We start from the raw sequence: 15,995 nt of genomic DNA on the forward strand, positions 1-15,995 counted from the left end.
ACCTGTGCATGTGGTGCGCCCACATGCACACGTGTGCACACACCCACAATGCCTAACTAAAAGTTGGTAATTGGTTTATTTCAGATTTGAAGATTAATGCAAACCACAAGAACCATTTAAAAATTGAGTTGGCTCCCTTGTATGCATTAATAAGAATAAACAAGTATTAATACACTTCACAAAACAATACAATTTTAAAAGTATAGAACGATATCAGAAAGAACATGTCTAGGTATGTGTTACAAACAAATAGGAGTAAAATAGTAGCTGGATTGCATTTAACACTCCCAACATTGCCTCACAATTGTTCAAGCAACTTCAACTTTCACAAGTTTTTGAATTCACAAAAATTCTAGTGCGTGCGTGCGTGTGCGTGTCCGTGTGTGTGTGTGTCTGATGCTAAGACTGAAAATGGGATACAAATTTAGAGCATAGATTGTGAAAGCTTCTTTACAAAAAATGTGTGTTCATTTGAGACAGTTCTTAAAAATTAATGGCCATCAAGGGATGTGGTTTGGATGAAATCCCAGCCTACATGTTACTGTAAGCAAAAGAAAACCGACACCATTCGAAGTGATGCATTTATGAATACACGTGCAGATGTCTTCCATCGAGCTTCACTTGGTCTTGTAAAGCCCTTCCAAGCTGTAAACAAAAGCCAAATGTTAGGAGTACTCTCCAGAATGGTGATTCTTTACAACATGTGAGAGTAAAAGCATAGATGAATACAATATACATTCACTTCTGTGGAACCATACCCTTAGGGAAGTCAAACATGAAGCCTGTCCCAAATTACAAGGGCTTTCAGGTTTCAAATAGAACCCAAAAATAAAAGATCTAAGATGTGGTGCATCTATTGTCACATGTGTGATAAGTTGGGATCCACCATCAATACACTGTATACTGAAATTGTATGCTAGCAAAGAAGAGGGGCTTCAGAGGATGTGGGCAACCAAGCTCAAGGCTCAAGTTGGCACGGCAAGATTGGTGGAAGAGGCACTGGAGACATAGACCTGTCATTTCTTGCGACGGTGCCTGGGTGGGAGACACGCTCACTGGATTGCCAAACCCACGGCCAGCTTTGTGGATTTTGTGTCCTACTGCCAAGGTCAGACTGCCACATCCCATTCTGGATTTCCTGTCAGCTCCCCCAGCCCAGCTGCCCATGGCAGGCAAACCTGCCAGATCCAGTCAATGGTTGATTGTAGACGATTCTGCCACTCTAATGGCATGTGTGTGAAGTACACCACTTGCAGTCCGAGTCTTCTGCACCCAGTCATCAAAAAGTTTCACAACACTACCTGGCTGCTGCTTGTGAAGCCAGCCTAAGTTGGCATTGATTTGGCATGTCTTACAAAATGTGTGATGGCCCTCACAATAGGACAAAATTTATCCTCTCCTTCATTGTCTCCATTGTCTGGCTTAGTAAGAAAAAATGAAAGGCAAGAAAAAAGGTTAATAGTGGAGGATTGTCCCCAAAAAAGCCATTCAAGGGCATACATTTGGAGAAGTCACTTGCTACCTAAAGCTCCTTTAGTTTTACGGCCTCATTATAGAAAGGGAAAGTTTTGGCAGATAGGAACCTGGATTACGGTTGACGGAGGATTAAATCATCAAGACAGCTCTAATGGTCCAGATTGTTAGAAGGACAGAACAACAAGAACAAACAGAAGCACACGTAAACATGCAATTTTTGTCCACATATTTGGCTGGTGGTCAGGGCATTCAAATGCACATGGTTGGTTCCAGATGCGGACCAACAGTCTAGCTCGCTACCTGAAGTCATCCTGAAAGACTACAAAAGGCCCTCTCTTCCAGTCTGCGGTGGGTCTGGAGGGTGCTCACTCTATAGCTCTGTCCTGGTCCTCATGTCTCAGGGAATCTCATTGACTGATATGGCAAGAAAGCCATGATTCCATGCATGGATGTGCAAGGGTCCGGAGATGGTAAAAAAGCACCATCATGCAGGCTGAGAATCGCCCTCCTAGATGACTGTTGGGTATATTGGAGTGTGTGTACCTGTGTGTCTGTGTGTGAACAGCCCCTAAAAAGGCTATTGTTCTTGTGTGTGAACACTCACTTATGTAAGTAAGAGTGTGTGAACCCACTCTTAGAGTGGAATAATATCTAGATATTATATACCTGTTTGACATAACCTATGATGTCACTCAGAGGAGCCTCTAAAGCTATAAAAGCATTGTACTGGTGAAGCTATACATCACATCTAATCAAGCTATCATTGAGTTGTGCAAATACTCTCTAAGAGCCTTGTTCTCTCTCCATCTCTCTCTCTCTCTCTCTCTCTCTCTCTCTCTCAGAGAGGGTGCGGAGCGACTGGCTCACTTCAGAGCACACCTAGGCATGTTCTTCAGGGAGTTGTGGACACCCCCTTCATTGATGTATACCATTTTATACCCCCAATATGGTACAGGATGGAGCTAGCTAGGTTGCATATCATGATTGTATACTCCATGCATATAGCTTTGCATTCTCCTAGTAGTAGAGCTCCATCCCCCTGCACACCCAGATTCAGCTTTTTTATTCAGTACTTTTTCATTTTGTTGGGATGACAGAGGATACCCCATACAGGTACTCCGATTTGTCTCATAGGCCGAGTTCGGTCTTTTGGAAGACGTTAATAAAATCTTTCTTTCTTTCTTTCTTTCTCTCTCTCTCTCTTTTTGCACACACCATGGAGATCTTCCATCTTCCATAGCTCTTGGCTCTTCTGGGATGTCTTGATTTGCAACATGGTACTAGAGTTGGTTTACGGTTTTTAGATTAGCCTTCTAGGGTTTCTCAGCCACCCTCAGTTGTGATGCAGTTCATCACCCAGCTCATCTTTGCCTTCTCTGTGCACTACTCGCCTAAGTGAATCTTCACCTATTGACGCTGCTGCTGCTGCTGCTGCTGGCTCTTTAGTATTGGCATCATCGCCCATCTCCAGTATAGCTGATAATCGACACTACCTGTTGCTGCCCGCTGCTGCCTTACAGTCCCGATTCAGTACTTCGCCGCCGTTAATAGCAGCCACCTACAGGTATTGGCTACAACATCGCTCACTACCCACATCTGACACCCAGCGTAAGCCGTCCCCAACTCTGTGCACCACCGCCTTTGTCACCTGCCGCAGACTGTGGCCCATATCTGGCTCCACAGTGGGAAGGCCTGTCTCATTTGCGCTGACCACAATGATTAGCCACCTCATCTGGGCGTGCCACATCAGTCCATTTCTTTGCCGCTCATCAGTGCAGCCGTCCATCGTTTCTGGTTGTCGTCGATCCTGTTAGTGCTCACCTACCGCCTTGCTCTACCCAGTGCCACCCCTCTTGCAACCCCTCTGCCATGCCTTGTGCCCCGGCTTTAGAATTGCTATTGCTCCAGCTACCGGTACTTGCAGAAAAGTCAGCATCAAAAGCGGTGAATATCATTAAATTCAAGTATATATATTCATTCAAATTTAGGACTTTTTCATAAACGTGCTGAAAATCAATCAATTGAAGCCCTCCACTTCACAAAAAATTGGGAATTTGCCCAAAATTCAAGCCTTTGCAACACTCAAAATTTGGGGGTTTTCAAAAATTGGGGCTATTTAAAATAAAGCATGATGGAGTCAAACAAAGGTAACCTAGCCCTAGAAAGATTCAATGGGAATAACTTCCCAGCTTGGCAAACTAAGATCAGATTACTTCTAATGAGAGATGGGATTTGGAGCATTGTCAAAGATACCGAGGAAAAACTGGAGGGAGCAGCCACATCTCTAGAAGTGAAAGCATGGAACGATCGAAATGATAGAGCTTTGGTACATATCGGTCTCATTGACAACCTCATACACCACCTTGACTTTGACAAATCTGCAAAAGAGGTATGGGATAAGCTGGAGAATTTGTTTGGAAACAAGATAAATAACTCTAAGGTCCTTCTCAAGCAAAAGTAATATACTTAAAAAATGAAAGAACATCACTCTCCAAGAGCATCTCAGCACAATAGGATCACTTCTGCAACAACTCACAGCATTAAATGCAAAATTTGATGATGATGATCAAAAGACAGTTCTCTTCTTTAGTCTGGAAGAGATAGACAGGTTCAAGGAAGTGTTTTCTACACTCCGAGTGTCCCATGAGCTGACATACAATAGCATGGTGGCAATCCTCATTTATAAGGACAGACGGCTTCAGGACCACAATGCCACTAGTCTTGACTTGGAGAAAAGTTTCTTCACGAAACAGAAGGACCAAAACAAAGGGAGAACTTTCAAATGCATCTTTTGCAAGACACTGGGTCATACTGAGGACAAATGCGTGGAGTATTGGTTAAAGAGCAATAAAAGAACCATGCAAACCTTGTTTGCTACTAAAGAAGAAGATGAAGAGTTTAAAGATGCTCTAGAGAAGCCAAAAGCCTCTACTTTCGTACCTGACAAAGCCTACACTGCAATGGCTAATCTATCTCTCTTTGAGATAGATATAGATTGGGATTTTTGAATTTATGTGTAAGTCAATAATGGTTCTTTGCCCAAGTTGTCTCCCAAAATCTGATTGTACTTATTTGTGCTTTTGTACCACCTTATGTTATAAAAGGCTTCACCACTCTAGCTTATACCTTTTTTGAGTCAGGGAGGTAGTCTAGAATGGCTGAGGAATATTTAGTGATCAAGCCCTATATCAGGTCAAGCCCTATATCAGGTCTGTAATGAGAGTACAAGTGTTGGCACACTCTAATCTTTTGTATCACGTGTTGTAGTCAAGGGCCAAAATCACCATAAATATGAAGGCCACTTCATAAGACACCACCTTGACTCTGAAGGGGGGTTTGTTGGGTATATTGGAGTCCCAGTGTCTGTATCCCTGTGTGGCTTGTGTGTGAACAGTCACTAAGAAGACTACTGTTCTTCTATGTGTTCGTGAACACTCACTTATGTGAGTGATCGAGTAAAGAGTGTGTGAACCCACTCTTAGAGTGGAATAATATCAAGATATTATATACCGGTTTGACATAATCTATGATGTCGCTCAAAGGAACCTCTAAATCTATAAAAGAATTATACTTGGTGAAGCTATACATCACATCTAATCAAGCTATCATTGAGTCGTGCAAATACTACTGAAAGCCTTGTTCTCTCTCTCTCTCTCTCTCTCTCTCTCAGCCTCTAGCAGTAGTGCTCCATCCATCACACCCCCCCACTAGCTCAGTACTTTCATACTTTATTTCATGTTCATTTTGTCCTTTTTTTAATGGACATCTAGAAGACATTGACAGTTGTACATTGATTTGTCTCATAGGTCGAGTTCGGCCTCTAGTAGATGTTAATACAACTTTCTTCTTTCTTCTTTCTCTATGCAAGAAACGGGAGTTCTACACTCGGAAAGAGGATGAGTTATACCGACTTTTCTTAGGGCCGAACTGCAAAGAGGCTTGGAGGAAACTCCGAGAACATCGCCCTCCCACACCTATCAAATGCTCGGACACATGGCACTCCTATGCACGCTCCCTCTATCATATCCCCCATCAGCTCTCTCTATCATATCCCCCATCAACCACCCCTACCCCCATCAGCCACCCCTACCCCCACCACTAGATCCTGTCCCACCACCTCCACCTTCACAAAGGGCATGGTCCTCGAGGCCATTAACAAACTACGCAATGGGCAAGCCCAAGATCATGAGGGACTCACTGCCGAGTACATATCGCATGCCGATGATACCTTGGCGCCCCTACTAGCCTACATGTTCAATAGAGCCCTTTGTGAAGGATTTCCATCCTCTTGGTCCACCAACACCATCACTCCCATTTTCAAAGCCGGAGATCCACTTGATCCTAATAATTACAGGACGATCATGATTGGCCACACATTGGCCAAACTCTATGGATCAGTGTAGAGGCGGAGCTCAGTTCATTTGCAGAGAGCCAGGGACGTAGAGCTTCAGGATAGGATGGATTTTGGAGGAGCTACTCTACTCTTGACTACATCTTCACCCTCCGTGCCATCATCGAGGAGGGTAGAGCACGACACCAGAGGATTTACTGCTGCTTTGTGGATTTCCGCAAAGCTTTTGATACTGTACCCCAAGCCCCTCTCCTACACTATCTACAGGAGATAGGAGTCCCATCTGACATGGTTTGGAGCATCATCGCCCTCTACGAGTCCGTCACCGGACGAGTGAGAGCCCCAGGAGGTACATCACAGGAGATTTTCAGTACTATTGGAGTGAAACAGGGCTGCCCTCTATCACTCACTCTTTTCGGCCTCTACATTGATGAGATCTCGAGCTTCATTAACAGATTAGGCGGGGCTTGTCCCACACTAGCAAGTATATTGATCCCCATACTACTTCATGCAGATGACATCCTCCTCCTCTTAGACTCAACTGAGGGGCTTCAGAGACAGTTGGATGCCTTAGAGGACTTTTGCACTCAGTGGAACCTCTCTGTGAACCTTGGTAAAACCAGGTAATGGTCTTTGATACCTCTCGCCCCTTCACAACCAGATTGAGCTTCACATATAGAGGGGATCCTGTGGAGATTGTCTCATCCTATGTCTACCTTGGTGTCACTTTCAGTGGCCCACGCTTCACCATGCTTCCCGCAGCACCTGCCAGAGTGACACGGGGATATGCAGCCTTGAGCTTACTTGAGCGACAGTGCTTCTAGGCACATTTCTAGGAGCCTAGGACGAAGGGTTGGCTTTTTGACACCCTTGTCACACCAACGTTGATGTATGGAGAAGCCTTCTGGGGGCTAGATTTATCCGATGAGGATTGGCAGTGAGTTGAGAGGCCCTAGGTCATGATGTTCTCCTGTATGATCCGTAGCAAACCATCAGTCCCACACTAGATTATCCAGGCAGAGTTTGCTGCAACCTCGGTGGTAGTGGATGCATTCTCCCAGATAGCCACATACCTCCATCACATCAGTCACATGGATCCCCACAGGTACTCGAGGCTTGCCCTGGAGTCCTCAAGACAGCTAGCACTTGAGGGCCACTCTGGAGTATGGTACGCACTAGTTTCCACTTGGTTCTCAGTATATGGGCTCCGCATGGACCGCCTACTCCCCCTTCAGTATGGTATGCACTAGTTTCCACTTGGTTCTCTGGAGTATGGTACACACTAGTTTCCACTTGGTTCTCAGTATATGGGCTCCGCATGGACCGCCTACCCCCCCTTCAGTACAATTTGGACTCCCCTTTTCTCCAGTTCTCTCACGAGGATACCAACTGGGTTATCCGGTTAGATCTTCTTAGCCTCTACACCCAGTGCACATGGATCACACCTCCGGAGTTCCCCATGAAGATGCACTTCTACAGAGATCACTTCCTTGCACTCACTGAGGATGGATTCATCGAGAAGCTAGGCTACTTGAGTGTTCACATGTCCCATGCCGTGCGGATTGCCATTGGTTAGATACGGGTTTCATCCCACCGCCTCAGAGTGGAGACAGGTAGAGCTAAGCGTGTCTTCAGAGCCGGGAAGCTCATACGGAGACCCAGAGAGGAGAGGACCTGCCGGTTATGCCACACAGAGGTTGAGAACGGAGGATCATTACATATGCCGCTGCCCAATATACTATGAGATCTGTAGGAGCTTTCACTGTCTATGTCATGAAGGATTTGGTCCACTCTCCAGGATCATTGACTTCCAGGACCAACGTTGCCTAGGCCTCTTCCAGGTTGAGCTTTGCAAACACAAGGACACCTTCTTGAGAGAGCTTTGGCCCCAACCACCCCGCTCCCTCCCTCGCCAGCCAACCATCAACAGTTTCTTCCGGACCCAGGAGCTGGAGGATACCGATATAGTGGATCTTGTGGACTCTCCATGAGTTGCTCCGGACCTACCTCGCCCGAGAGGAGTTACCTCGGACCGAGCCTCTACACTCCAGCGTGCCCGACGCCCCTGGCCCCTCGGTCGTCAGCCACGATCACTTCATTAGCTCCAGATCCAGGACATGCTCCACCGCCATTGAGCTACCTTTCCATGTGGCATAGTTGAGGGAGACCTCTCGGCCATACTCATTAGCCCCATGCTTGATATTTTGGAGAGTGGTATACCATCTACTCGGAGTTGATACTGCTCTCATGTTTCTAGTATTCCATGATGAGTTTCCATGGACAGTTTTGTATCACCCTAGTTTCTAGTATTCCATGATGAGATATGCCATGGACATTATTGTATCACGTTGGTCTCATAGGCCCATTGGGTCTTTAGTAGACGCTTAATATATCTTTCTTTCTTTCTTTCTCTCTCTTTTTCTGCACACACCATGGAGATCTTCCATCTCCCACAGCTCTTGGCTCTCCTGGGATGTCTTGATTTGCAACAATGACCACAAACCATGATATGGTTGGTAGATTCAACAACCCCAAAACCAATCACCAACCCCCAACCACCCCCCCACCCCCATGGAGGTTTTGCCCTATTTTGCTAGCAGACAAGGGCAAAAAAGCAACGTGTATGTGTCTGTGTGGCACAAGGAGAGGGGGGAGATGGTAGCCTGAGGCACATGAAGCGGGTGGAGTTGCCATGAGGTAGGCAAGGGCGGCTAGGGCTATGACCCAAGGCTAGCCCATAGGGGATTGGCTATGCAAGCCAGCTAAGCCAAGCCCAAAGCAAGCCAAGGGTGGCCGCAGCCAAGGGGCCAGCCAGAGTAGAGGCCATGCAGCAAAAGGCACACCCTATCAGGCCTTGCAGGCCTTGCAGCAGGGCCAGGTCACGCAACAACATGGCATGCAGTGCAGCATGGGCAGCAGGCAACGACCTGGGACACGTAGGCAGATGGTGGGCAGGTTGGGTAGGTGGCCGGGCAACAAGAAAATGGCAGTCAGAAGGTGGATGGATGGCCACACAAGAATAATCCACCCACAAATGGCCGCAAAGGGAGAGAGCCAAAAATAGAATGGTCGCTTTTTTAAAAAGTGGTGCATTAGTACTATATGGGGTGATATCATCCATACTCTTATGGCTACTTGGGCTCACATTCAGGGGCCCTCTCGTTTTGTGCAGGCTAAGCGCGTGATATTTATGCGGGAGTGGGACCATGGCATCTTCTTTTCCTCTAGTACCACAGGTCTTACATGATCATGATGCTCCTCAGTGGTTGAAATCACCTTACATATTGGGGTGATTCTATTCTTTTCTGGCTTATAGCTGTGATTGTGGTATGTTTTTCTCATAATAGAAGTCTCTTTCTGAAAAAGAAAAAAAGAAAAAAAAGTGGTGTGTAGGTTAAAGAAGGAGAAAACTAGGAGTTAGCTTACTTTCTCTTGTGCTAAAGTGAAGGGGCTTCATTTTTAGCCCAAGCTTTAAGAAAAACACAAAATTAAAGCATGCATGCTTTTTAAAAAAAAACTTTTCTCACTCTCCTTATTGTTGACTCATAGTTGTAGGTTTGTGTAATTTTTTTTTCCCAATTGGTGGTCTTAGGCCCAAGATCCTCCCATAGTTACCAATTTTCCACCACCCGTAGGATGCCGCCGCCAAGGAAGCACCTTGTGGGGTTTTGAACCCAAGACCTCCTGGTCCTAGACAAACATCTCTATCACTTGAGCTATCACCTCATTGGCAGGTTTGTGTGAGCTTTGCATGCGCCCTCGCCAAGTTCTCCGCCTATGCCAGTGATAAACCTCATATCAGCCCTCCCATCCACCGTAAAATCCTTTCTTTAACCATTCCTATCTTTCTAGACCATAACTTGTCACTTTTCTATTACTCTTTTTCTCCATGTTAGCATGCACGGTTAGTGTGCACCGGAGATAGATGGAGTCAGTGGGCAGTAATTCCTTGAAGTCATCTAGCAGTAATGATGTAGTCGATCAACGATGGCGACTTTGAGCAAGGGAAGCCACCTGGATGGCTAGGATTTTACCCACCACCAATAGTAAGGTTGGAAGATAAACAAAAGTGCGTTATCCACGATCCCTTGAGCAAGGATAGTGTCGGGCCCAAGGTTGATGGGTGCTCCATGCCTGTTTGTAGGCTTTTGCTAAGTGGGATTGAAGTCTAAATTTGCACACATATTGGTCAAAAGTCTTATGAATTAAGTCATGATGCTTATTTTCAAGTACTTTTTGGTGGAACTTCTAAGTGATATTGTATCTCTATATCATATATGCTTGGTCTGGGCATGGAAGATCAAGTTCTGAGCAATAGCTATACAACGCTGGTTGTCGCACTGGATGTCATGGCCCTGTGAAAATGGAACAGCACAAGTGTGGGCATGGTGGTTGCTGAGCCAAAATATTAAATGATTCACATTTGGGGTGCCCGGATAGAGATAATGATGTGTGGACATCTCCAAGTGTGAAGGGGCGTCTCTGTCCAGGCTGAGTATGTGGATATGCCTCTCTCGCTGCATCCTGTAAAGTCTTTGTCAGTATATGGGTCAGCTCCTCCAAAGGTCTCCCTGGCTCCTCTGTGTACAGACGTTTATAAATCCCATCGCTAAAGACAGCATCAGTCTCTGAAGTAAAAGTATATCGAGTGTGATCTGCCCCTCGTGTCCTCTGAGCTATGGTAAAGTGAAAAGAGATGGTCAATGTCAACAATGCATGATCCACTACTACCCCAATGGGCCGAGATCCAACTGTGAAGTCCTCAATGCATGAAACAAAGCTCGGCATAGCCATAACATAATCCACTGTGCTAGCACCATGTCTATGTGGAAACCGCTTGCCACGATCAGACCTCAGGCTCGTGGGTGAGTCTGGAGGACTCTACGGTTGAGTGGTGAGTTGCTAGCCATAGTCTGTTGCGGTCATGGGATGCGTATGATGTTACGTCTATAAAACCTCGTTAGGGTATACGTTGACTTGTGCCTCTCTTGGAGCCTAGGGACTCTACCCTATCCAAACAGCCAATGCACGTGGGCACCAGAAAAGAAAAAAATACTACAAAGAACCCAAATAACGACTTTCCCAAACCCGGACTTGTGCCGCTCCTGGAGCATAGGGACTCTAGCCTATCCAAGCAGTCAACGCACACGGGTGCTGAAAAAGGAAAAAATTGTAGATTCACTAAGCTCTTGTGCCTATGTGCTAGGGTTTTCAGAGATGGAAAGAAGACTGTGGCTGAATCACACCTCACACACAAGAGTCCTAAACTATTGTCTGTATTATGTACAAGAAAATGATGAGTACACCAATGAGGTGATAGCTCAAGAGGTAGAGGTGTTTGTCTAGGACCAAGAAGTTTTGGGGTTCAAAACCCACATGGTGCTTCCTCAGCGGCATCGCCTACAAGCATGCGCCTACGGGCAGTAAAAATGGTAACTATGGGAGGATCTAGGGCCTAAGTCCAGTCGGAAAAAAAGAAAAGAATGATTACAACTGAATTCATTGTGCAAGAGATATGGCTGAGTGAAAACGTCAATTGTAGCCTTGTGACCTATTATGCACTCATGGCTAGCACTTCACCTACAGAGAAATGCTCTGTGAAGTACAACACTGAGGAAAGTAGATGATTATGACGATTTGGCTACCCACGTATATATATGCACCAATGCTACTAGTTAATTTGTTTTACTGTTGTCAGCAACCACGTCCACAACTTGCCATGTCATCGCCGCATGTCATCATTGCCATGTGTCATTGCCACACTATCATTGCCACGTGGCACCTGCGCTTGCCATGGGCCTGTACATGCTATCCTACAAGTAAGGTGTGTCACAAATACAACGCCATAGATCTTGGCAAGGTGTGGCTAGTCCGGTAGTTATTAGGGTCCGTAGGGTCTTGTGCCTTATGGATAGAGACAATGGTATGCCTTCACACAAAGCCCTATTGAAGATCTGTGCAAGGATAGGGGCCAAAGTGGTGGATCCATGTGAAAAATGCTCCATGTAGAGGTCCTCGTGGTCCTTGGCTCAACCATTGTGCAGCTTCAATAGTGCTACATACATACATACATACATACATACATATATATAGAGAAAGAAAGAAAGAAAGAAAGATATATTAAGCGTCTACTAAAGACCCAATGGGCCTATGAGACCAAAGTGGTACAATAATGAGAGAGAGAGAGAGAGAGAGAGAGAGAGAGAGAGAGAGAGAAATGAAATGATATATTAACGTCTTCAGAAGGCCAAAATGACCTATGAGACCAAAAAGGTTACAACAATTGGTGGATCTAATACAATGTCTGTGTAAGAAAAGCTAAAAACAACTAAACAACTAACTGAAACTGAAACAACTATGAGGAAAAGTACGGTACTAGGAGCTCCTAATGGATAACATCTGGGAGGAAAACTCCAGCAACAAAGGTAAGCATCATACACATCACTATCCAAAGACGTCTCTCATCGGTCGATGGTGGATATCCTCAATGTCCTCTATGGTGAGTACTCTGACTGGACGTCTCCCATGCCGTGCTAGTATGGTCCCGATCCTCTGTTGTAGTCTCTGCTGGTGTCAAGATGGGCCGGAGCGCTCCAGCTCTATAGCCCGATCAATCAGTGTACCTCTGGTGCGGCTATATTCTCGGGCTAGCTGCAATGCCTGCTAGCCTGACTGCTCAATCTCTGGTCAAAAGAAGTCTGTAATCTGCCTCTGTAGGTGTGTCTCCCTCTCTGATCCCCTCCCTCTCAAGAGACCCTCTCTATGTCTACGCAGCTCCAGCAAGTAAAATCTGAGGCATCTCTGATCGTGGTATCTCACGACTCTAGAAAGTGGTCCGAAACCCTCTCTAAACAGGCAGTGAAAACGGCCTCGTATCTCATAATATACTGGACAGTGACATATGTAATGTAACTCTGTCTCTGGCTCCATCTGGCACAGCTGACAAATCCTAGCCTCAGCTGGTACTCCTCTGAATCTGCCAGTCTCAATCTCTAGCTGGTGTGAGGATGTGCGCATCTGACCAATAGCACACCGTACCCCATGAGAAAGATGAGTATCCATGTAGCTGGGTCTAATCACAAACCCATCCTCCGTGAGCTGAAGAAGATGATCTCTATAGAAAGCCATCTTTGTACCAAGCTCGTGTGTCGGCTGTATCCATGTCCTCCTAGTGTCCAGCTGAGTCGAGTCATGCCTGATAAGTCTGGTAATCTCTGCCTGTGTGAGAGAGAGGGAGGGTGCATCCAAGGAGTACTGAAATGGAGGTAGCCTGTCCATACTAAAGCCATGCAGTTGGAACCAAGCTGTCATCTGTGCATACCAACATGATCCGTCTCCCTGTGATGCCAACTGTCGTGAAGACTCCAGGGCTAAGCGAGCATATCTGTCTCTAGGGAGAGCCCAAGTGCTATGTATAAAGGAGACTGATCGAGTGAGTGCCTCTACTACCAATGGGGGGGTAGCCATCTCTGCACCGATAATATCATGTGGTATAGAGGCCTTGGCCCTAATCATCCGAGAAATCATAGAAACCAAGGGCCTCTCCATAAATCTCCATCCATCAGTGCTACCAGCTCGGCTGTGGTGATCCACTGAGGGTCCCCATATCTTCACTCCATACAGCATGGCTGAAGTGACCAAAGTGTCAAAAAGCCAGAGCTTTGTTTGAGGTTCCTGAAACTGAACCTGCGAACACATCCTCTCTAGTCTCCCCAATGTTGCATAAGCTCTGGTCAATCTGGTCTTCGCTGCTCTCCTCAAGGAAAACAGTGGGCCACTAAAAACCACACCAAGGTAAGTATATGCATCTGTATACTCCACTGTCTCTCCTAACCATATGTAAAGGTGGGTACTGACCTCCTAACCCACTGTGCTGTGGTGTTAAAAACCATCACCTTGGTTTTACCAAGGTTAACAGACAATCCACTATATGCATCCAAATGACGCTGCATCCCCTATGGAGAATCTGAGGTCAGCACAATATCATCAGCATACAATAACAACGGAATCCATGTCCCTGCTAGCTGTGCTCCTCTGTCACCCTCCCGCTCTACATAGTCCGAAACCTCATCCACATACATCCCAAATAAGGTGGGAGAAAGGGGGCAGCCCTGTTTCACCCCAATAGTGGAGTGAACCATCTCAGATATACCCTAAGTAGTACGTACCTGCCCCACAACTGTCCTGTATAAAGCCATGATTCCCCAAATCAGCTATGTGGGCACTCCCATCTCATGTAGTCTGCGCATCAGTCTGGCTCTCGGTACTTTGTCAAAATCTTTGCGAAAATCCACAAAGCAACAATAAATCCTCCTGCCATATAATTTGCCCTCCTCAATAATAGCTCTGAGTGTCAAGATATGGTCAAGAGTGGAGAAACCTCTCCTGAACCCTGCCTACCCTGATGCACGTATGCCCTCTCTCTCTGCCCATCTACTCAACTCCTGCTCAAGAATAGATGCATATAATCTAGCCAATGTGTGACCAATCATGATGGTACGATAATTCCCAGGAAGCATGGGATCCCCTGACTTGAAGATAGGCACAATCGTGGACATATTCCAAGTCTCAGGAAAACCCTCACACATGGCTCGATTAAACATCCTAGCAATAAGCTCTGCAAGCATATCTCTGGCATGAATAAAGTGCTCTGCTACCAAACCATCATGATCATATGCTCTCCCAGTCCTCATCCTGTCAATAGCTTTCCTTACCATCTCAGCAGTAAAGAAAGCACACGTCTCTGGGCATGGCTCCGATGGGTCTGGCAGGGGCGGCTGTCCTGGTGCTGTGTACAGGGATGCTGCATACTCACCCCAAATCTCTGTGGAGGTAATGGCTGGTGATGGTGAATGCTCATGGAATAGTCTCCATGCCTCGCTTGAGTCCTGACTCATAAACAACTGGTACAAATCCCTCTCTAACTGAGCAAGATAAGCCCTCTTCTTCCGTCGCACTAGGTGCCGGAAGGTAATCCGTGTGACTGTCTGTGAGTGGTAACACCCATGAGCACCTCTCTCTGTAATCTGATCCTCGTCTCTCTGCACTCCTCATCATACCAGCTGTTCTGGGGCATGTTCCCAGATCGTCTCCGTGTAGGCTGACTATGGGGATATGCCTCTAATGCTGCAGCATGAAGCGTCCCTATCAATATCTGAGTGAGCTCATCTAATGGCCGTCCCGGCTCCTCGGCACATAAGCGTCTGTATATCTCATCCGTGTACACGGTGTCAGTCTCCCTCGTAAAGGTATAACGAGTGTGTGTGGAGACCTGTCCCAATGGAGCGGTGCTGAACTGAAATGTGAGAGTGAAGGACAAGATAGCATGATCCACTGCTATTCCAACCGGCCTAGTGCCTATCATAAAATCCTGAAAAGAGGGAATGAGACTGGGCTGAGCCATAACATAGTCCACTGCACTAGCACCATGCCGATGTGGAAAGCTAGTGAAACCGCCCGCTGTCGGGAATCTCTGTAGGCCATTCAGGATGGCCAATCCATGTGCAGTCCCCATGTCTATCAAATACCGCCCATACACTGTATGTTCCTCATCCTGTGAGAGTCTAGATAGGCCCATATCCCTAACATCAAGCTCCCTCAACATCTCCTCTGAGGTATCATAGAATACTGTCTGGTTATGGGTGGTCCTGGCATTGAAGTCCCTCAGGAGAATGATGTCACCATCCCTGGAGAACTCCCAAATGTCATCATCCAAAATAGAGAAGGGAGATTGCCCGCTAGGTGATGCATACACTGATGTACTAGGAGCAAAATAGCATATAGCAATGTAGAGATATCTCCCTGTCTCTGCCCTCAGTCTAACCCACATGTACCTAGCCTGCTCATCTCTGCGGACTATATGTATTAGTGGCTGTAGCTCCTCTCTAAACAATACTGCCACTCCTCCTGAGCCCTGTCCTCTATGCTCTGAACGAGTCTCCTGTCTACAAGCTGTCTCCCACATCGGTATCCACTAACATGTGGCATGGACTGTCCAGGAGCCTGATGCGTCTCACAGTAGAAGATGATGTCCCTCCCAGTGAAACTATCCTCAAAAGCCCCTACATCAAGGCGTAGAGATCCATTACAATTCCAAGTAGCAACTTTGAGTGTAGTCCCATAGGTCTCACGCCGTCATGAAGAGAGCCTCTCCATAATTACCACTCTT

At 46.3% G+C, this 15,995-nt stretch overlaps 1 protein-coding gene across 2 annotated transcripts in view; it reads right to left on the reverse strand.

Moving 5' to 3' along the window:
* Positions 1 to 215: 215 nt before the first annotated feature.
* CYL1 (alpha-N-acetylglucosaminidase family / NAGLU family) overlaps positions 216 to 15,995 on the reverse strand; it is a 249,790-nt gene continuing 234,010 nt past the window's right edge. The window contains exons 20-21 of one of the 2 annotated variants that reach the window (XR_015262844.1): positions 3,730 to 3,854; positions 216 to 645 (exon numbers count right to left, since the gene is read on the reverse strand). Coding sequence is in view for 1 of the 2 variants with exons in the window: in XM_086779467.1 (XP_086635593.1) it covers positions 583 to 645 (63 nt within the window). In the remaining variant the exon portion in view is untranslated. The remainder of the gene's footprint in view (positions 646 to 3,729; positions 3,855 to 15,995) is intronic. The other variant, XM_086779467.1, reaches the window with a different exon arrangement.

This window comes from Cibotium barometz, chromosome 40 (assembly GCF_041138505.1).
Source record: "Cibotium barometz isolate CiBa-2024 chromosome 40, ASM4113850v1, whole genome shotgun sequence".
Classification (NCBI taxonomy): Eukaryota; Viridiplantae; Streptophyta; class Polypodiopsida; order Cyatheales; family Cibotiaceae; genus Cibotium; species Cibotium barometz.